This window comes from Acanthochromis polyacanthus, chromosome 21, assembly GCF_021347895.1.
Source record: "Acanthochromis polyacanthus isolate Apoly-LR-REF ecotype Palm Island chromosome 21, KAUST_Apoly_ChrSc, whole genome shotgun sequence".
Lineage (NCBI taxonomy): Eukaryota > Metazoa > Chordata > Actinopteri > Pomacentridae > Acanthochromis > Acanthochromis polyacanthus.
Window position 1 is genome coordinate 12320094 of NC_067133.1, and position 22890 is coordinate 12342983.

At 42.0% G+C, this 22890-nt stretch overlaps 2 protein-coding genes across 5 annotated transcripts in view; both read left to right on the forward strand.

The window, feature by feature from the left end:
* The first annotated feature begins 318 nt into the window (after window positions 1–318).
* ccdc47 (coiled-coil domain containing 47) lies at window positions 319–9156 on the forward strand. 3 transcript variants are annotated; one of them, XM_022195279.2, is made up of 15 exons: window positions 331–472; window positions 1016–1103; window positions 1304–1349; window positions 2873–3159; window positions 3288–3389; window positions 4428–4602; window positions 4724–4845; window positions 4934–4999; window positions 5098–5199; window positions 5387–5497; window positions 5642–5727; window positions 5804–5862; window positions 5946–6055; window positions 6692–6859; window positions 8545–9156. In XM_022195279.2, exons 4-15 carry the CDS (start codon window positions 2881–2883, stop codon window positions 8623–8625), a joined length of 1461 nt encoding a protein of 486 aa, XP_022050971.1. In that variant the 5' UTR covers window positions 331–472; window positions 1016–1103; window positions 1304–1349; window positions 2873–2880; the 3' UTR covers window positions 8626–9156. The 3 variants fall into 3 exon arrangements, with proteins under 3 accessions (XP_022050954.1, XP_022050971.1, XP_022050962.1); XM_022195270.2 differs by lacking the exon at window positions 1016–1103 and having other exon boundaries at window positions 337–472; XM_022195262.2 differs by lacking the exons at window positions 1016–1103; window positions 1304–1349 and having other exon boundaries at window positions 319–472.
* A 3479-nt stretch (window positions 9157–12635) lies between these two features.
* setd1a (SET domain containing 1A, histone lysine methyltransferase) overlaps window positions 12636–22890 on the forward strand; it is a 30949-nt gene continuing 20694 nt past the window's right edge. Inside the window, exons 1-9 of one of the 2 annotated variants that reach the window (XM_051941437.1) lie at window positions 12636–12671; window positions 14545–14689; window positions 14777–14875; window positions 16029–16299; window positions 17010–17152; window positions 17335–17591; window positions 18588–20289; window positions 20927–21919; window positions 22698–22865. In XM_051941437.1, the coding sequence (XP_051797397.1) occupies window positions 14552–14689; window positions 14777–14875; window positions 16029–16299; window positions 17010–17152; window positions 17335–17591; window positions 18588–20289; window positions 20927–21919; window positions 22698–22865 (3771 nt within the window). In that variant the 5' untranslated portion in view covers window positions 12636–12671; window positions 14545–14551. Of the gene's footprint in view, window positions 12672–12698; window positions 12924–14544; window positions 14690–14776; window positions 14876–16028; window positions 16300–17009; window positions 17153–17334; window positions 17592–18587; window positions 20290–20926; window positions 21920–22697; window positions 22866–22890 lie in introns of those variants that run through there. The other variant, XM_051941436.1, reaches the window with a different exon arrangement.

A 22890-nucleotide genomic window follows, 5' to 3' on the forward strand; every position in this document is an offset into this window, starting at 1 on the left:
ATATTATGATAGTTAATGGTAGATTTCCTCCTCATATAATATATAATACAATATAACATACACAATATAGAATAAGGTACTTTAATTGTATGTATCCCCAGTTAATGGCATATCAACACAGCTAGAAATATCTCTGCTGCAGATTATATGATATTATATTATATGAGGACAATCCATTATTAAATTACAAAATAAAGCCAGGAACTACAGATGAGTAGTATTTTATACATGGCATTATAAATGTTATTAGTTACCTAATAATAATATTAATAATTAAAGCTGCAAGCAGCGATGGACCACGCCACTGGGGGGCACCAACCAATGACAGCCAACGTGACGGTACTTTTACTGTGAAAGGTCGTGTGCGTGTGTGTGTGTGTGAGTCGGTCAGTCTCAGCTTCAGTCGTATTAACAGAAGGACAGTTTCTCAGTCTGAACCAACGGCACGTTTACTGTCACCGTCTGTCTCCAGGTGAGCTGCTGTTTTTCTGTTTTACTTGTTTGTATCAACAATAGCTCAGCCGTCCGCCATGTTGGAGAGGAAACTGGCTGTTTTCTGTTGTGGTTGTGGCAACAAGGTGCCATGCTAGTTAGCCACGTTAGCGTGCTAATCCCTGATTTGCTAACAGCTAATGATTAAGGGAATGAGAGCTGGATTTAAGGGGGATGGGTTTGGGCGGTGGTTTAATCCTACACATGGCGCTAGTTAGTTTAAACCCTAACGCCTCTAATAGAACACAGAAAGTCAAACCTTGACCGATATTTTAGCCTGTTAGCGGGCAACTGCTGGTCTCACCGTGGAGCTAGCGGAAGCTTCCAGGTTGGACGTTCAGCTGTTTTAAGGTGCAGCTGCTTAAGTTTGTCCTCATGTGGCCTTCACGGTGCAATGTTATCTCACTGTTAAACATTATATATCGAAGGTTTTTATTAGCAGCGATAAAGTGACACCACAGAGCTAACATGGAGACATTATACAGCACTGGCTTTATTTCCTTAGTCATTGTTTTCCTATTAGTCTCGCTCCGTGGGGATCTTTTCCTCTCTCGAGTTGGTCACCTGAAAATCCTCTCTGATCATAAGAGACGCTTTTATCCAGAGCTGCAGTGAGTAATCCATTCATTGTTAACTGTTTATTAATCGTTTGCATATTATAATTTAGTGTAAAGCAGAACTAAAACCACCTGACAGGTTTTATCAGATTGTTTTTATTATTTCCTGTCATAGATTTACAGTTGAGTCTCTGTTTTACCAAACAGGTTAAGTAATTGGTTGATTAAGAAGTTTAAATTCTTCTTGGTTGCAGGATTATTTTGGCTTCTGATCAAACTGAATCACCTGCAGAAAGTCCTGTAAGTTATCTGTTAGTTTATATGATTTCTTTGTGTCAAACCTGGCTCAAAGACAGTGTCTAAATAAAAAAAAAAAACTTTATAATGCTGTCATATCTGCTATGCCATTTTTAATTGTAGTTTAAAGTTCAGTCTCAGACAAGCCATTATTTAATATATAGTTTATGTTGTGGGATTAGAACTGCTGCAATAAGTCATTTATTTTGCAGCTATGAAATTAATCAACTCTTAATCAGATCTCGATCATTGATTAACTAGTGTAAGTAGTTCTTTAGACAAAAAACATGATCACAGTCCTTTATTTTCAGCTCCTAATGTGAATATTTTGTTGTAAAATTTGCTCTTCTATGACAGTGAAATAAATATCTATAGTTTGTGGACAAAAAATGACATTTTAAGATGTCATTTTGGCCTTTGAGTTATATTTTCTAAACTAAACAATTAGTGTATTATTGAAGAAAATATCAACACATGAATCAACAGTATAAATAATATCTGAGTGTTGCTTCCCAGAGTCATCGGTTTTATGAAATAGTGAGTTTTTAGTATAAAATAACAGGCTAGATTATGCATGTGCACTTTGTAATGCTTCAAAATGCCTCAGGGTTGCTGTGATCTTAAACTAATCCTCGAGGCCTGTTTTTGTCAGATGTAATCTCATCACATTTTTGGGTGTCGGATTAGATCAGATCTTGAAAACGGGGGATAACTGATCCAAAAATCCAGATTATCCTGATCCTGGCAGAAGGCTGGATTCAGGTTGGATTTTAGGAACAAAATGTCAGGAAAGTTTAAAACTTTTCAAAATAATACAGCATTTGGTTGATGTAGTAAATATACATTGATTTATCAATTTGATACTCAAACAGATGCCAGTATTAAACACCAACATTACATTTTAACCAGTATTTACCAGTAAAGTAATTGCAATTGATGAATTTATGTATTTTTTTCTTACCTGACCTTTTATGATTTAAGATTCATGATTTATAACACCCAGGACTGGTCGCCAGTCTGTCGCAGGCAAAAGTGCAATAGCATCCAAGGTTTATTTGTGATTCATGCTTGTCTGTGTGTTTGTGTTTATTTGTTAAAGGTCAAGTAAGAGGTCTGACTGTCAAAAAAAAAATCTGTAAAAGCTTACTAGCCTACATGATGATACGTAATCCTATTTACAACATTAATAATCCAGATTTAGTGAACTTGAAAAGCGTGACTCTGGATCAAGGGGATTTAATGTCACCACGAAAAAACTGGCTCAAAACTAAGATGTATTCCCTGATCTAGAGTAAACATTTTGAACTACTGTGCTCTGATCACATTTATTATCTGCTAATACCTCGACACCTGCCTGTTGCGACCTGTACTAGCTGACAAATTTCTACCCTGATTTGAATTCTTTCACTTCTTGTTTTTGAAAAGTTGTGTAAGATCTTTCCTTCCCATTTATGTCTAGTATTTCTGACTGCACCCTTATTTTCCCTTCTGTTGTGTCAACTTTGTGTCACTGCATTTCAATGCAGGTCCCACCATGCGAAGTCTCCTCCTGATCCCCACCTTGCTGCTCCTCCTGGCCCTTCCCGTCTCCAGGGGACGGTACAATGATGACTTCGACGACGGGGAGGACCTCGCAGACTTCGATGACAATGACTTCGCTGAGTTTGAGGACATGAACGACGATATGGCGGGTGAGACAGAAACCGCTCCTCCACCACGCGTCTCCCCATCATCACAGCCTGAAGAAGATGAAGATGAAGCAACTGTGGAGCTGGAGGATGGCCAGGATGGCTTTGAGGACTCAGACACACAAGTACAAGACTTTGTATTAGTGTTTACAGCTTGATGTTTGAGCACAGTTCCCTATTAAATCCTGTTTAATTATTTCTAGCATCATATAAGAATATATGGCTGGGCTGATTTAATTTGATATCTCCCTAGGATCAGGACATGTATAGCAAATATGACCAGGAGGAGTTTGAAGGGATTGGAGACATGGAAAAGACAGGCCACTCCATAAAGGACCCACTTATAATCCACACGGTGAGCTGGGTTTATTGTTAAAATATGCTCACAAGCATTTCTGGTGCATTTTATTCTGCTGAATGCATTTTGCTGAGGCTCTGATTCTTCACACAATTTCTGCTGCCTGCAGAGAAAATGTTTGTTCAGTTTTCATAATATGTGCTTTCATTGTAATGAAAATTCAGTGTAGCAGCTGCTGGAGGCCCCTGCAAGGGTAAATTAAAGTTGTAGAAATGCAGATTTCTCCACTGTTTTGTAGCTGCTTTTGTATTTTGTTGCCTAAAGGGGTTTCACGCAGTTTACAAAAATTGTTGTTGTGGAAGCTCAACAGTGAAATTGTAGCCTTTGGCAACAGATTAACTTTAGCCTAAGCTACCAAACTTTGAGTTACACTGATGCTGATTAGAGCTGAGATTGATTAACTTGCCACTGATGCAGAAGCCAACATGAGCTTTTTGTAGATCTAAGGCTGCTTGTGTTTGAGCTGATATTGGCCCGTTATAGATATCTGTGCATCTGCATATATGTTGTCCATTACTGCCTGATATGAAAACTTTAGCAGAAAATGATGTTTGGTGTATTTAGAAATTAGGGCATCACGTAATTCGTTCACATGTAGCAGAGTTTGATTTACATCTGAGCAAACAGTGGTGCTTAATGAAGCACTGTTTTCACAGTAACTTGTGAAATGCATTGTTAAAGAGTTACCAAACACAGACACAATCATTTTTCCTTTTTTGTATTAGAATATTAGCCGATACATGTTTACTCCTTAAATCAGTGTCTGCATCATGCTGAAAATCCAGGATTAAGTGACAAGAAATTCCCTTGCAGAAATTCCGAACCACGTTTACAATCATTTCTTAAGCATCACATTTACTTTTTTCATCCATCAGAGAGCACTGAACAGTAGATTTTTTCCCCTTTACTATAAAATACCACAATAATGTATGACATGAAACAATCCATGGTGTTAACATGAAGATGATTTTGGTAAACCTTCTTCTGTGGTCGAGCTGTATATACTGATAGATACTGATGGCTGTTTCTCTGCAGGTTCCCCCACATCTGCAGAACACCTGGGAGAGTTACTACATGGAGATCCTGATGGTTACCGGCCTGTTGGCCTACATCATGAACTACATCATCGGCAAGAACAAAAACAGTCGCCTTGCTCAGGCCTGGTTTAACTCACACAGGGAGCTTCTTGAAAGCAACTTTGCACTAGTGGGTGAGTTCTTTCATCTCTGCTACATAATAGCAGAGTAAGAAATACTACTTTTGTGCTTCTCAGCTGGATTTAATAGTCATAGAATGAGGTAGCTGTTGTGTTAATTGTCAACAATTTGCAGGTGATGATGGTACCAGTAAAGAAGCAGTGAGCACTGGGAAGCTGAATCAGGAAAACGAACACATCTACAACCTGTGGTGCTCTGGACGTGTTTGCTGTGAAGGCATGCTGATCCAGCTCAAGGTAGGAGTGATGTGCTGAGAAACATAGGCTTGTGTTGTTGTCAGTGCATTTTTTTCTAAACATGCATTTGTGTTTGTTTTGTGTTCAGTTCCTGAAGAGGCAGGACCTGCTCAACGTTCTGGCCAGGATGATGAGGCCGGCCTGTGACCAAGTGGTACGAATCAGTCAGTTGGCAAATTGAATGAGTTTGTTTGCAGTCTGCACTTATTGCAGATAGACTGTCTAATCAACAGAGTGTGTGTTTACTTGTAGCAAATCAAAGTGACTCTGAATGATGAGGACATGGATACGTTTGTGTTTGCTGTGGGCACCAAGAAGGCCATGGCCCGGCTTCAGAAGGAGATGCAGGACTTGGTGAATATCCTCCACAAATTATTACTGCTGCTGCACACAATTAGACTGATTTATATTTCCATTTTTTTGTCCATATTAGTTAATCAGACACAGCTTTGAATTATTTTATCTCTTTTTCTCATTTCAAAGCCTGCAATAAATGCTCAAACAGTGACTTTGAGTTCATTTGATCAATCTTCTTCCTCAGAGTGAGTTCTGCGGGGACAAGCCGAAGTCTGGAGCCAAGTACGGACTCCCAGAATCTCTGGCTATTCTTACTGAAATGGGCGAGGTCACGGATGGGGTGATGGACAACAAGGTACAGGGTTATGCTCATGATCACACAGTTTTAACACAGTTTAAAAGGGACTGCAAGGTCTCAGAATACTGCACACGGCGTTTAGATGGATGAACAGCCTCTTTAAATGCAGCTTTGCCATTTGTTTTGTGTGTGTATTTTTAGATGGTGCATTATATCACCAACCATGCTGACAAGATTGAGTCCATCCATTTCTCGGACCAATTTTCTGGTCCAAAAGTTATGCAAGAGTATGTATTCATTTAATCTCTCTCTTGTGCAATAGCTCATGTTTTCAGTGTGATGCTAACAGTTCTTGTGTTTCAGGGAGGGTCAGCCCTTAAAGCTGCCTGAGACCAAGAAGACACTGCTGTTTACATTTAATGGTGAGCATTTGGTCTTTCCTACTATGCCTCATAATTGGATTTTACTGAAGGGTTTTATGTGAATGTAATGTTTTTGTGTGTAGTGCCTGGAATGGGCAACACCTCTCCCAAAGACATGGACACTCTGCTTCCTCTCATGAACATGGTGATCTACAGCATCGATAAAGTCAAGAAGCTCCGTCTCAACAGAGAGGTGAGTGTAGCGCACCAACCGTGACTCCTCACTGATGGACATCCACACTAATGCAGTTTCAGAGAAAGATTAAGTTTTTGCACTGTTTCAGAAATGTTCTTTGTCATTGACCAGTCACCTACACTTTGGATGAAGGTCCTGGTGTCAACATGAAGCAGGCGGTTGGTTGTTTAGTTGCAGGAAATATTTAGAAAGAAGAACAGAAATGGTAAAAATTAAAATCAGAAATTGTCTTAAATGCACAGCAGCTACCAGCAGAGACCACATGGGCAGCAACACCTGTAATTTGTCTTTCACGATGAATTACCAGTGACAGTTAAAGCTGATGTCCTAGTTTTCTTATGGGGAAAAAAATTATTTGAATCAGAAAGAAAACACGCCAGTCCTGATCAGTGTTTCCAGAAGTGTCCATACAGATTAAATCACATCTCAGAATGTTCAAGCTAAAACAGGACCAGCAGCATTTTTCCAAGTCTCTATCATAGGGGCCTTAATCCTCCAGAGTAGTGTGGACACTAGTGTGAACAGAGCAATGTACTTTTATCTATTTATAAATTAAATTACATTTGGATGTAGCCTAAACTTTGAAAGTAAACCCTTTTTTTTTTTTTTTTTTTTAACCCTCTGTCTGTTCAGGGCAAACAGAAAGCTGACAGGAACCGAGCCCGTGTGGAGGAGAACTTCCTGAAGCAAACTCACGCTCAGCGTCAGGAGGCGGCTCAGACTCGCCGTGAGGAGAAGAAGAGAGCTGAGAAGGAGAGGATCATGAACGAGGAGGATCCTGAGAGACAGCGTCGTCTGGAGGTCTGAAATGTTTCACAAAATCCATCCATTCATCCATTCTTTATGCATCGCTTTATCCTCACTAGGGTTGCGGATGGTGATGGAGCCTATCTCAGCTGACTCGGGCGAAGACAGGGGACACCCTGGACAGGTCGCCATTCTGTCGCAGGGCTACATATACAGACAGACAATCACACTCACACCTACTGACAATTTAGAATAATCAATTAACCTCAGCATACTTTTGGACTGTGGGAGGAAGACGGAGTACCCGGAGAAAACCCACGCATGCACAGGGAGAACAAGCAAACTCCATGCAGAAAGATCCCAGGCTCACCCAGGGATTTGAACCGGGGATCTTATTACTGCAAGGCGAAAGTGCTTATCACAACACCACTGTGCAGCCTCTTCACAAAATCCACACAACATAATATAGAATATTTTGACTGCTTCAGAAATGCACTTTTTTTTTGTTCAAGCTGCATCCAACTCTTGTGCCTGTTCAGTAAATATGTAGCTGAAGCCAGAAGCTGCTCAGCTTTAGCGATGCACAGTGTTGGATTCTTGCCACTGTTTTCCAACTGATTTTGGCTGAAGGCTGATATGTGGACATATGTTTTTTTTCCACCTAATTGCAGAGAACATCAGGCCCCTCCTGTGATAGAATTAGCATTTTAGTATGTCTCTTAGAATACACATTCACTGGGCAAAACAGGAAAACGACTTCAGCTTACAATTACAGAATGCTATATTTAGTTTAGGTAAGATCAGCTATAGACTTTTAGCCTGAAAGGAGTTATTCACCTGTCAGTATTTATTTGCTACTGTTGCTGATATTTAATAAATTATGCCAAGATACTTAGCCTGGCATTAAAGACAGAAAATGGAACGAAACTCACTGCAAAGGTAACAAAACCCACAGATCAGGATCTTATTTTTTGTGTTGCGGTTTAAGTGAGGTTTTTATGGCTGGAAGAAGTAGTTTGAATTCCTGCAAGTTGTGTAGCAACAGGCCAGCAAATACCCTATGGTCCAATTTGCACACTTTTCCCTTTCAGTACTTACTGCTGCTGCTGTCCTCATGGAGTATGCACTGTTGCATGCAGCAACCATACAACTGGGACATACTACAACATCTTCACATTGCAGTTTCAACTTTGACCGTCTCGCTTGTATGTCTGTCCCAGGCTGTAGTGCGAAATAAGCGGTCGCGTAAGATACCATGACATATTTTCCTTGGTGCAGAGGATTGTACGTCAGAATGGCCAGAAAATCAGCATACTGTGAAGTTTGAGCAGATGTAGCAGCAGATCCTTGTCTTCATAGCCTATTGCATGAGACATGCTAATTACTGGAACATCCTAAATCTTTTCTGACACCCTAAATAGTACTGTGTTTTGGGTGCTGGAGCATTGTCTGGTACTTAATTCCCCTAAAACAGGCAAACTGTCACGCTTTCACTTTGGCTTTTCTACACATAAACTGCTGTGATTTAACGTGTTATTGAGACAGACTGTTAGCTTTGAACATAGCAAGGTTAGCTGTTCATTCCTTTTTCTAAAATTTATGTGAAGTGAAGTCAACCAGCTGCTTCACACACTGCAGGCCACAGCGCAATCTATCATCTTGACACTCAGCAAGGAAGCAAATCACTGCAGTTGTCAAAATGTTGAATCTTTCTACTTTTTCTCATGTTCCTTCTTCAGGAAGCTGCCCAGCGTCGTGAGCAGAAGAAGATCGAGAAGAAGCAGATGAAGATGAAGCAGATCAAAGTTAAAGCCATGTGAAAGATCACCACGGGAATCGGGAGATACAAGCACACACACAAGCAGTGCTCAGCTCAGTTTTGTCCAGCTTCCGTCGCCACAGTTCCCAGCTCTGTCGCTCACCGCTCCAAACAGACGTCCTCTGGGTGTGTCGAGCTTCGCTGTCTGTGTCACCACCTGCTCCATCTGACGTGGCAAAACCTTTATGACCGTATGTGAACTGTCAGTGTCAATCAAATGTGTCACCAACAATCAGGCCAGGATTTTCACTCCAAATTAAACAAAGTTCTGTTTGTTTGGAAGTTGCATCAAGCAGTGAGCTTTTTAATTTACTGAAAAGGAACACACTATTCAATGGTATCGAGCCACATTTTTACACGAATGAAAGCATCGCTGTGGTTTCATTGGAAATTTATTAGCATTAATATAATGGTAAATCATGCTTTCAAGGAAATTTTAATTTATATATCCAGTAAGATTGGTTTCTTGCAGGCTGTTTTTCATTGTTATCTGAGCAAACATAATAAAAATGCACTGGAGTCTGTTGGAAAACTGTTTATTTTTTAACAGTAAATTTCAAGTAGTGGCAATGTAATTTATGATGGGTTTCAGTGAAGCCTGTAGGTCATAAAATTGTAGCGTATGACATGGTAACTGATACATGATGTTAGTAGTTAAAGGACTGAGGGTCCAGAACAGGCAGCAGAATGGGCGAGGCTTCATTCTAAATTTAACTTGTGGACGGTGTCAGCAGTCTATGAACGAGATTTGGTTTCATCGATGTGGTCGTCTCCTCACTCACTGATATAATTATCTTGTCTGGCCAGAAGATTTTTTTTACAATGCAAGTTTGGATGTAATATAACACGAGTCCCCTAGAAATAGCAAAATATACCTTTATTTTTAAGCATGTAATCTTTAAATACAAAACCAGAAGAAGTTACCGAAGAAATTTAGAAATTAAGAAAAACAAAACTAACTTAATTTGGTGCAGGTGTTTTTACATTTACTCTGGAGTTTGGTGAAAATGACACAGACTGAAATAATTAAATCTGGATGTTGCAAAAATGCACTTAAGTGAAATTTGATTAGGTACACCTATCTAAAACCAGCTCCATCCCGTACCACAGCCTTTCAATAAACTTTAACCTCATAAGGGCTGGTTTTTCTTCTCATGTCACTGTGTTCTTCACAAACTGTGGCCTTAATCCATGTCGGTTTTGCCTGGAATTCTAAACGCGTGAACCAGAGTAAAATCAGAATCAACCAGATGAGAAAAATGAACAAAAAACACATACGTAGACAACTGTTTCTGTTTAGCCTAAACCCACTGATATAAATGTAGCAAATAAAGTAAAAGAAACACTTGTTGGTCTATCACAAAACACAGTTCAGTGGAATCAACAACAGTTTTAACAAAAACTGAACTTAAATCCCCATGAAGAGGTATAAAGGGATCTACAGTATCGTAGGTTCGTCATATTAGACTAAATCAGTTCTCACTAGATGTTTGCTGTGAGTTGGTATTTTGAGTTGTTTATTATTTTAGGAAAAAATATTAATGAAATTAAATAAAGTCAGCAAAAAAATATTTGTTCAAATTAAAGCAATAATAATTCTGCATGATACTTGAAGAGGAAGGGACTGCAAAATTTTGATACAAAAAGTTTGACTTTTATGACCAAATATGAAATTTAATGCTGTTTTCTCATGGAAACCAGGTGTTCTATTCTGTATTTTGACAAGTGAATGTTTCAAAGTTGACTTCAAATTTAAGATTTTTGGCTTAGTGGTTAGCACATTCGCTTTGCAGCAAGAAGATCCCCGGTTCAAATCCCTGGGTGAGCCTGGGATCTTTCTGCACGGAGTTTGCATGTTCTCCCTGTGCATGCGTGGGTTTTCTCCGAGTACTCCGGCTTCCTCCCACAGTCCAAAAATATGCTGAGGTTAATTAATGATTCTAAATTGCCCGTAGGTGTGAATGTGAGTGTGATTGTTTGTCTGTATATGTAGCCCTGCGACAGGCTGACGACCTGTCCAGGGTGTCCCCTGCCTTCGCCCGAGTCAGCTGGGATAGGCTCCAGCGACCCTAGTGAGGATAAAGCGGTGTATAGAGAATGGATGGATGGATGGCTTCTTAAGGCATTTTGGATATTTCCTCTATTTTGCACCACTTGAATTTCCAGATTCAATCACAAAATGATATGAATCCTCTTCTGCAATGCATCCACATCATTAATTATATAATGTTGCATGTTATATGTGGGCCACTTTACTAATGGCTCAAGAGATGTTTAGTGTGAACCAGGCTTCTGTATGTGGCAGTGCTAAGTAAATATTACATTTGCTCAGTTACTGGAATTAATGATTTTGAGGTAGATTTTTTTCTCACCTTTATTTAGTTATATAAGAAGTAAGAAGTACAAAAGCTATGATCAGCTTATAAAAGCTCTTTCACTGTTATTAAACAACTAAACAGTGATTGGATGCTCAAAATTACCAAATTAAAATGCATTTGTTAATGCAATACGAAGTATGTAATAATATTACTTCATTTGAAAATCATATCCCCTGAATCTATTCATTGGTCATTACCATCACTCATTAAAACCCTCCAAAATAATATGATTAACATATAATGAGTGTATATTTAAATATATTGTATTCCCAGTACTGTTGGGATATTATTTTGCTGTTCATAAACATCTGATCTTTTTACCAAAGTCACAATATTGTTCTGTAGTACAAATGCTTCCCATAACTACACTCCATCTATTGTTGGTGTAACCAACATGAAAACCAGAGAGCTGTTTATGGATGAAAAACAAGCATCTACAAAGCTGAGAGAAGATGGAAAATCAATCAGTCATCGCACAAACATTGATGATGTAACACGTGATGGCAGCAGCAAAATGAACTCAGAAGTGGATGGTTGTCGACTGGCCAAGTCAATCTCCAGATTTAAACCCAATAGAGCTGCATTTTAGCTGCTAAACGGGAGAGTGAAAGCAGTAAACCCCCCAAAACAAACAACTGAAAGAGGCTACAGTGAAAGCCTGGAAAAGCATCACAAAAGAAGAATGCAAAACTTTGATGATGTCAGTGAATCACAGGATTGATGCAGTTTCAGTCAGAAAAGGATTTGCAACTAAATATTAAATCTTATTCACTTTAATCTATTTTAAGTCTTTCAGTTCCAATACTGTTGCTCACCTAAAAGTATTTGTGTTCCGTTACAAGTAATATTATCTTCTAAGTTGTATATCAGCACCAGATGTAAATACCTGGAAATAAAAGCTGAAAGGTTGAGTTCTTGTATCATTTTCATAGTTTTCTATCAAACCGGATGCTTTCAGTCTAAAAACAAAATAATTTGCCTCACTGTTCCAGTATCCTTTGCAGGGAGTTTTTACAGAACTCCCTAATCATTAAATTAACTTACAAAATATGGCAACACGTAGTCGAGTAATGATGAAAACACATTTATTGCTTTATTATTAGTTTCTGTAGTTAAATAATTTAGTTTTAGGATGTGGAGAGAATTTTTTGAGTTTTCTTTTATTGTTTAGATATTCAGATTTAGTCAAATTTGGGACCCTCATATACATCTGCATCTTTTCTCCTATATTCAGTTTGTAAAAACAAGAAGCCTATGTTCAGAACACACCATTACATATGATTATAACTATAAAATTATATACTACTTTAATCTGTCCTGCTTAAGGTATCTGCATTTCGGTTCAGAAATGTGATAAAAAGCATTATTGTATTTTGGGTTAGCTGCTTTACCACTGATCAGCCTTTAGGGGGCGCGTTGATCATTTCCCTAAACTTGCAATTGTATGAGCAGATTCCAACTTATTTTTAAACTCTATTAATTTGTCGACAAATAAAATACAGTGATTTATTTTTGTTAAAATATTTTCAATTTTATTGTATTTGCAGTGTTTTAGAGCTATATATTAGCTTTTGTATTTTTCTACACTGTCCATGGTTTAAAGAAAGTGCGACTGCGTAACCAAAGGCTGCATTTGCAAACACTGATGGAGAACAGGCGAGGCTTTCAGGTTGGTTACGCGATGGCCGCTCTCTCAACAATATATGGATTTTAAAGAGAAAACAAAGCCCTCGGCGCAACAAGAGGCGTGTTGCTGTCTTGACTAAGCATCGGAATGGTAGCGGTACCGTTTTAGCCCGTCAGCGTTGCTTTAATGCCGGGTCGGAGGCGTTCCGTTTCTGTTAGGGACTCTGTTTTTCTCCTCCGTCTCCCGGGCCTGGCTGCAGCTGCCTACACTGTAGCAGCGGGGAGCTACTTTCGGGTGAGCGGGCAGTCGGTCTCGTAGAGGTGGGGTCTGAATTTAGGCGAAAGCAAGTCAGTAGAGCGTCGAACTGAGACGCTTAACGTGAATCCCACCGGGAAAATACAACCGATGTGGGCGGAGGGTGAAGAGACGAGAGTTTTAACTCCTAACTTGATGTTCTTGCTAGTTAGCATTAGCCAACGGTAGCGTTAACTTGCTAAAGCCAGTAGGCATAACTAATTTAACACCAGTTAACGGTGTCTGGGTCGAGAGCAGCCGGTAATGCTGTTATTATGGACTATTTTGGAACCCGAATTCACTGCATTTAACGTGAAGTCTGTGATCACGCTGGGAAGCTGAGTTTCTTTACGTTTTGTTGGTTAGCGTGTGCTAACAGCAGGCTGCTAGCTCAACTATCTCGTCAGTGACGTAACGCTGGTCATTGTTTTGACAGCATCGTAACCGCCGCTGACAGCGTCCTCGTTATTTTCCTTCTGAGTTTATTAATTTTGCTCTGTCTTGAAAATTATTCTAACAGGTGCCATGCCAAAAAAGTGATCATCTGGTACAAACTGATTCCATACGCCTACAGCAGCTTTTATCTGGATTAGACAGTCATAACGTGCATATACACAGAGCTTTATGTTTGTGTTGGTAGCGAAGGTTTGTCTTTGTCGCTGAACAGTTGCAACCAAACAAATGTGTTCAGTTTAAAGCTAATCAGACATGATATTTAGGATTACACTGGACTTGCAACCACAGATTGATTAGATGTCAGCTATTATTGTTTATGGTGTCTTTTCTCCTCCGTGACAGTTAACTAAATGTCTTTGGGTCTTGGACTAAACAAAACATTTGTCATCTTGACCTTTAAGAACATTTATCACCATGATCAGAGATTTTTTAGACCAAACAACTAATCAATTCATCCAGAAAACAATTAATGCATTTATCAAGAGTTGTAATAATTGTTAATTGAAACTTAAGAATATAGGCAGTATTGTTTCTGTTGCTTTGGCTGCATGTCTTTGGTATGGCTTTTACCCTTTCTTAGGCTGTATTTAACATGATTTACCAATGGGTCTAAAATTAAACAAATCATCTCCTTTTCCATTAGCCTATGGGCTCTAATCTTTAAAATATAACCTTTATGAATGAAATCAAGTCAGTTGTATGCATTAATAACGTTTTCATGACAATGTGGCAGCTACAATCAATTTTTGGAGAGTGTAGAACTGCATTATATATTATATGAGTCAAACTGACTTTTTAAAGCCAGTTTGTCATGTATGGTAGAACAATTGTATTGTTTGTAGTCTAGCACACAGAGGAAATGAAGTAATTAAGAGTCATAAGTATAATTGCCCCACAGACCGCAATCAGTTTTGGGCAGTCAGTCGTGTTTTGGCACAACACCACACAATGATCTGACAAGTTAATCTTTGGCTAACTTACGTGACTCAGCTCATCGTTGTGTTAGTTTAGCAGCCAAGTACACTTGGACTGCAATTGCTACAGTGTTTGAGATCAGTTCAGCTTTACTCCGCATCTGATTTGTGAAAGCTTTGTTCCCTCTGGCAGTGATGTGATTCTGTGATTCTGTCTCCAACACAGTCTGTAATCCTGGTTTGCTGTTCAGTTGTAGGATGGATCCAGACAGTGGGGCAGAAACACAAAAAGCTGTCAGTTTGCAGTGGAAGAGCTACAAACTCGTCCAGGACCCAGCCATCAGGCGGGTCACACAGAAAATCTATAGATATGATGGAGTGCATTTCAGTGTGCCAGTAAGTAGATTTGCATCATTTTATTTCCAACAATATGTGCCAGCTCAAAACTGTTTCTCTGAGTTGCATCCCACGTATTTTTTCTAGGACTCTGGATTTCCTCCTGTGGGTGAACTGCGCGATCCTCGACCCCGGAGACTGTGGTCCAGGTATACAGAATTGTCCCTGCCGGTGCCGAAGTTTAAGGTGAGAATAGATGTTCGACATAAGACCTGCAAAACGTTCGAAAAAACTGACATTGTGATATTTAGCATCTCTGCAATAGTAAGTATAACACGGGTATAACGTACTCCAACTGCAAGATGCGGTTTGTGGCTAAAGCATTGCAGCATGGTATACTCATTTTGTGTTGCAGTCTTCACCATGTTCACTGCTTTGTCTGTTATACAGACTCAGTGTCTCTCAACTGCAGCCAACGCTGCTTCTCCCTGCTGTGATGTTCTCACTTGTATGATCATTCAGGAAAATGCTTTTTGCAAACAGCGATTTTTCGGTTGTTAGCACTCATTAGTAAAAGGGGAAGGGCAGACCGTGTAGGGCTCTGATGTCTGGTGGGACCACAAGTCCGTTGTAGCTCGGGAATATTCCAGTTGTGACAGTTCTGTTGCAACTTTTGCCTTGCATTTTTGATACAGTTTTGGGGTGGCAACTTAAAAATATATAGGTGCATGATGGTATCGGATATCACTGGTCAAGCAACTGGATCATGTTTGTAAAATCCACTGAGATAACTGTGTTTTTCCATCCTGTCTTTCATTAAATTGAAAGATACAGCATCAGTGATTTCTGTCTGCTATTTGGAAGCTGTCTGGTTTGATATAACGCTGGTATCCAAGATAGTTTTTTGATATTTGGTTTGCACTTCTTATACGGAGCTTTGTAGTGCTGATTTAAATGTTCAAGCAAATTAATCGTGTTGTCTCGTGTAGTTACAGCAATTGCAAGATACAGCCGAGAGAGTACCTGTTTTTGATCACTATCATCCTCTCTATAGTTGAAATATTTACATGCAATTGATGTTGTCTTTCTTTTTGCGACCAAGCCTTCCTTTTCAGTGTTTCTTTTCTATTCTCCACTGCACATGTGGAACCTGGATGTCAACAAACTTGGGGGGTTGTAAATAAAATTAAAAAGCAAAAATTCTGGTTATTTAAGAATCCACAAAAAGCTGTAATGAAAATGAGAACCATGAGAGGATTCTTAATACATTTTCCTGACTTCATGCTGCATTTCCTGTGGTTCAGTTCGATATGACTACTCAGTACTACATTCATTTTCCATATCTCACAGGCTTCATTTCTACTGAACATTTCCCTGATGCTCTCATTTTTCTTTACAGCTTGATGAGTTTTATGTGGGTCCCATTCCCCTCAAAGAGGTGACCTTTGCTCGACTCAATGACAACATCAAGGAGCCCTTCTTGGCAGAAATGTGCGCCAAGTTCGGTGAGGTGGAGGAGATGGAGATCCTGTTTCACCCCAAGACCAGGAAGCATTTGGGCCTGGCCAGAGTGCTGTTCACCAGCACCAGAGGAGCGAAGGACACAGTCAAGCATCTGCACAACACCTCTGTCATGGGTAACATCATTCATGCACAGCTGGACATAAAAGGTGAGTAAAAACACTTTAACATCAGAGCTGGTTGAGGGATGTTCTGACTTTGATGCTTCGGGCAGTTTTGTTTGTGCAGTGGTGCAGTGACTACTTGGTAGAAAGGTGGAATACATTTGAGAGTTTGGTTTAATACTGTGGTTTAGTTCATCCAAAGATATTTATACAATTTAGCCAATTTACCCAGATGGAAGTGCAACGTGTTTGTTTCTAAAAAGCTAATTTGCTTAGTTACCATTGAGCTACAAAACAGACAGAGAATGCATGCCTCCTACAGGCTGCACAATCCTCTAAACGTGTTATTTAATAATTGAAAAGGTTAGGAAATTTTTACTCTGTGCCTGGATCTGCACACACACAATGAAACACAATCATGTGATACAAATATATCAGCTCATTTTTTAGAGTTGAGACAGAGCTGTAGCTCGGAGGTTTTTCTTTGTATCCTGTCTTCAGATTCTTCTATCAGCACCTGTTGTAGTTTTTGCCAAAATCAAATCATTACTTCCTTGCCCAAACGTTGTTAACTAGATTTTTAGAAGATGAGAAGAGCTCTTCACCTACACACCCAACTATCCCTTCATGCAGGCAGTCACAGCTAACAGAGTTTCTTGTGAAAATCTAATTATGAAATAGTTACAGACTACATCAGTGTTCCCATCATTTCACAATCTGCGTTGATCTCTCTGCAACTTTTGTTTTTGATGCAGGTCAACAAAGGCAGAAGTATTACGACCTGATAGTAAACGGGTCCTACACTCCTCAGACGGTGCCGCTGGGAGGCAAAGCTCTGACAGAAAGGCTCCCGCCTCAGGCCTCAACGCAGCCACAGCCACAGCCACAACCTGACACGGTATTGTGGCTGGGTTTTCTGGTCTTCATTTATTTAAATTATATTAAGATGCATTCGAGTGTGTTATCAGCGTTATTAGTGGTGCCACACTCCCTGAGAATCGGATTATGTAATTACAAAGGGAACATTTTCCACTTGATTGATTTTTTCCAAATTCTAATGTGTTTTTCCTTTCTGCATAGTCATCGGAAATCAGGCGGAGGCTTTCCAGTGAGCTTGCGGTTTTGGCAGCAGGGGTCCAGGCCCTCACATCGGGAAGCATCACCCCTTGTTCTGCAGATACTGGCTACAGCGATCAGCGGCTGGACACGCCCCCCTCCTCCATGGCAGGCCCCTTTACCCCAAGCTCCTCTGCTTCTTCTCAGGGTGGTGGAGGGACACCTTACAGCTCCAGATCGGGAACTCCTTTCTCACAAGACTCTGGTTACACTGGCAGCAGGTTAGCAGTTCATATTTAGCTTACAGGAAATTATTGACAGTGCAAATTGAAGTTTTTTTGGTTGAAGTAAAGTACATCAGGGTTCTCGCCAGCACAGTTTAAAAGATTACGCTGTGATTAGGGCCGCTGCGCCGGCTTTCAAGTTGTGGTATTGTGCTTTGAGCACATTTGCTTGCGTAATATTTCCATATTTATGTGAGAAAACCTCTTTATTGGGGCAGTTGGCGCTGTGAAAGAGAGTTATTTTGACAGATAACGCCATGTGCGTTTGTTTTTATCGACTGGGTGCCTATCTAGGTTAATTTATGTCTCCCCACCTCAGCCGTACTTTCCTGTCGATTGACCCGTTCCCGTCAAAAATTAAGAGTCGCTTTCAATCGCGGGGTTACAATTGGCATGTCTCGGTTGTTTCCGTGATGCCATGTATGGTGAATAGTGACCTAAATCATGAGCATCTCGAGCATCTGTGTGACGCTCATTGGCTGACATCTGGGCGAGCCGCTCGCGAGATTTAATGAAGGCTATTGCGCGTGGGCATATTGTCGGGCCATTACGCTGTCAAAACAATCCTGGTGAGAACCCTGTGCATTATAGCATGTCAGTTTGAAATGTAAATCAAAATCAGTTCAGCAGTAAGATGCAGTGCAGGAATGTTTCTCCCATTAAATTGCAGAGCAAATATCTAATGTTAATCTGTTAATGCATAGATGAGATGAGAGCCGATGATAAAATTGGGAGCTGAAATCACATTTAAATTCACTCACTAGTAAAGATAAAAGTTCTGTAGTTGTGTATCAGTTAGAGGAACATAAATTCATACAGGAGCAACAAAAAATTGTGCTGTTTATGTTATCTAGATTGGTTTTTATGAGGTCAGTTTTAGGGTTTATGCTTTTAATTATTGACTCACCTGGCACTCAGCATGGGTAGTAAGTGGAGTAAGTGTTGTGAAATCCATTAAATCGTACTTTTTTCTGCCTCATCTCTGTGTTTCAGGCATACTGGCTACAACACTGGCACTTTGGGCAGCGGCTACCCTCCCCAGGACATGTTACCTTCCTCGTCTTCATCTTCTGCAGTCTCATCCACTGTCGGAGGATACAAAGTGTCTCGTTACTCTGACGATGCACAGGAACCTTCAGTGTACCACCGAGGTCGCCCTATGTACCCCCCGACCGCATCATACCGTCCCAATGAGCCGCCCTGCTACCCCCCTTACCCCAACGTTGGAGGACCTGGGCCACACATGGTGCACCACTCCTCAATGCCTCCACCTCCCCTCGCCAACCAATACGACCAGCTCCCAATGTCGGACAGGGACAGGGACCGTGACAGAGACTCAGGGGGGCGGTATGGGCCGGGGGCTATCGGTTCCAGGAGGTCAAGTTACCATCACCAGCAGGACACAAACTCTTCCTCAAAGTACCATTCACATCACTCCCACCACCACTCAGAGCGCAGGGATGAAAGGGGCTACCGGCGAGACAGCCTGGGCTCCCGGTCAGGTGACCACAGCCACCAGAGACACCGCAACCACCACCATTCTCACAACCACCATGGCAGCAGCAGCCGTAGGAGAGGCAGCCATGACCGGGACAGGGACCGAGACAGAGATCGAGACAGGGACAGGGACAGAGACAGAGACGGGGACTTTTCTAACAGCTCCGACCCCAGATACAATTCCAACTCCCACCGCTCTTCTTCTAACAGCATGTCTCCTCCCCCATCATCTTACTCCGCATACTCCTCCTCCAAAGAGCCTGCCCCAGCCCCTCCTCAGGGATTGGATGCTTCTACCCGTCAAGCGGGCACGAGCCTGGCAGAGAGAGGCCCTCTGCCGTCGGCGGGTGCTGACAAAGACTACCACGCTGGTCACCACAGTGCTCTGCCTCCACCGCCTCCACCGCCTCCTCCACTCCCGCCGGCCTCTGTCATTGCGGCGGCTGTAGCTGAGACGCTCGGCACGCTGGACTTCAACCAGGACAGTCCGGTGCGTGACGAGCAGTGGACAAAGCCAAAACGCCGTCCCAGCACCCCGCCAGCCCCACCCAAGACGCCACCACCTTCTTCTCCGCCCCACCCTTCCATTGCATCCTCCTCGAACTCCCCTTCCTCTACCTCCCTTCCCCACCATCTTCCTTCCTCCTCCAGCTCCCCGCCACCCCCTCAACGAGACTCTTCGTCCCCAGAGCCCGATTCCACCAATGAGAGTTTACCGTTTGTCTACCACAGCAGCAGCCTCGACTCTCGTATCGAGATGCTGCTAAAGGAACAAAAGGCTAAGTTTTCTTTTCTTGCGTCTGATGAGGAGGATGAGGAAGACAGGAAAGAGGAGAAGCAAAGGGGCAAAAGTGGGGACGGAGCAGAGCGAAGAGGTGGTTCAGGTGATGTAACGGGGGAGCAGGTGGGAGACAATGGGGAGAAGGACTTTAGAAGGAAAGGAGAAAGAGACAGAGACGGCCACAGAGGAAGGAAGCGGGGAAAAGGAGGAGAAGGTAGGAAGAGTCCCACTGTACTTACAGCAGCTACACCACCTTCCTCCACCTATTCTCCGCACATCCTACCCCCTGAAGAACCCCAGGCCCAGGTTGTTCTCTCTGGGATTGGAGCTTTGCAGGAAGAGTCTGCCCAGGTCGGATCTGCTGATGCACGGAGCAGGACAGGAGCACACACACCACCTTATAACGGACAGAGTCAGGTATGATCAGTGCTTTTGTTAAAGGTCATTTTTAAAATGGTTAATAAAAATGAAAACCACGAATGAACATGGATGTACAGGTGAGCAAGCAAGGGAGCTTTTGGGGAAAGAAAAATAACACACTGGACTGTTAACACCTAATTGAAGTAGAGTGTATACAAGGGTACTTCAAAAAGTTCTCAGCCAGTTTGGGGCAGAGCTGTATGCTGTTATGTCTTATATCACTGTCCACTGAAACGCAAATGTTTACTGTCATTTGTTTGGAAGGAGGGGAAAGCCCATCCACACAGCTCATGGCACCTTCAGACTTGCAGATCTGTGCCAGATTGAATAAACTGCATGGGGCAACACTTTTGGCTGCCTCTGCCACCTGTGCTGTATGGACATCAACAGCATGACAGCTCAAATAATTCCTCCTTTTCTTCTTCTTTGATGGCTTTAAACATTTGAGTTTTTGTGGGCAGTGATATAGTATCACTTATGTCACTCGACTCTATTACTGTTCTCTCATATGTTCCCTTTTTGTTTATTCTTCTGTTTTGTGGAAGTTATTTCTCTTTTTGTAAGTGTGGTTAGCTCTGTTGCTTAAACACACGGGTGGTTTCCAAATTTACAGCAGGACTCTGTTTTCTTTCAGGCCTCCCCTCATTCCTCAGGGGAAGACATGGAGATCTCAGATGAGGAGGAGGAGACGACTACCATAACAACAGTGACCACCCACCAGCCATCCATCACCTCAGGATCCTCGCCATCCTCATCTCAGGCTGCCATGCCTTCGCAAACAACGGACCCTTCGTCCTCACCCCCGCCCATCTCTGACTCAGCACAGCACTTTGGCACTTCCATGCACCCTCCCATACCCTCCTACCCTCCTCATTTGCCTCCTCCACCTCCCCCTGGTTATTCCCTCCAGCCTCCACCACCGCCAGGGATCCCTCCCCTCCCCCACATGGAGCTGCACCCTGAATATCCTCCTCCTATGCCCCACCACATGTATGATTACGCCACATCCATGGAGCTGATGAACCAGTACAGCGGTGGAGCGCCCATGTCCTTCCAAATGCAGACCCACATGCTAAGTCGCCTACACCAGCTGCGCATGGCATCATCCAACGGCACCCCGGGCCCCGGCGAGGCAGCTACTGCAGACTACACCTCCTACCATCTCCACTCTATGCCGCCACCTCACTCACACCACCCCTACATGGACCAAGAGGGTAGCGGTGCAGGTGCTCACTATGACCAAGACCACCGCTACATGCCCCCGCACATGCCCTATCCCTACGCCGACCCCCACAGCACTCAAATACCACCACCTCCACACCACAGCATCCCACCCCCCCACACCGGCTGGCCGCCACACGTCTTACCTCCGCACTACGCCTCCTATATGCCCCCGCCCGGCTACGGCACCATGCTGCCTGGGGAAGGAGATGAGTACAGGGCCCCAGGAGAGGAGATGCCCATGCTGGCTGAGAATCCGCATGAGGCCACGGTGCAGATGGTCCTGGCCACTCTGATACAGGAAATGAAAAACATCATGCAGAGGGACCTGAACCGCAAGATGGTGGAAAACGTAGCTTTTGCCACCTTTGACGAATGGTGGGAGAGGAAAGAGACCAAGGCCAAGGTGAGGACGGCTAATCAGAGCGGTGATGGGATTGTTTTTTTTAAACATGCTGTTTCTGCTTGTTTGTGAATATAAGAAATGCTTTTTTTCTGCTTTTTTGGAGGTATTGCAGCGGAAGTGTGTTGCATTAATGTTTGACAAAATCTCTTTAAAAATTACATTCCTTCAGGCAGGGGCTGAATGATGTGTGGAAAATATGTTGTTGTAATTTTTCTGGCAAATGCTGCAATTTCATTTGTGATACTTTTTTTTTTTTTTTTTTTACAGTCAAGCTTTAGTTCAGTATTCATGAGATTTACAATGTGATGGAGCATGAACAGAAAATATCATAAAATTGCATTACTGTGAAGATATTTTAAACAGAGTCAGACGGGCTGCATAATGTATGTCCTAAATTTTAGCCTTTGTGATTTCATAAGTGCAGTGCTTCAAATTTGGATTTAAAATCAGTTCTTTCTGCTGCACACCAGGCTGTGTTTTTAAATCAGATGAACAACAGCATCTTCCTCCTCACTTGTTCTCTTGTGCGATGGTGGGTCCTACACTTATATATTAAACCCTGTTTTATGACCGCCATCTGTCTTCTAAGGACAAAGGGGATGTTTTGTTATCAAAGCTGTCACTTCTGTTTCTGTTTTATGTCAGTTTGACTTTTATTTAAGCAGTCATGGGGCACCAAGCTATGTGAAAGAGGGACTGTTATGCTGTGAAATGGAAAGGGCAGAACAAAGATGTGATTGATCTTTTTAAATCTTCAGTGTGTTTCTTCTTCTTCCAGCCTTTCCAGACAATGGTTAGGGGGATGTCTGCCTTACGGGACGATGAAAAAAAAGAGGAAAAGGTCAACCGTCCACGGGAGCCTCACATGTCTCTTGTGGATTGGGCAAAAAGCGGTGGCATGGAGGGTTTTTCTCTCCGTGGGACACTACGACTGCCTTCCTTCAAGGTAAAAGCTTTCACTGCGGCCAATC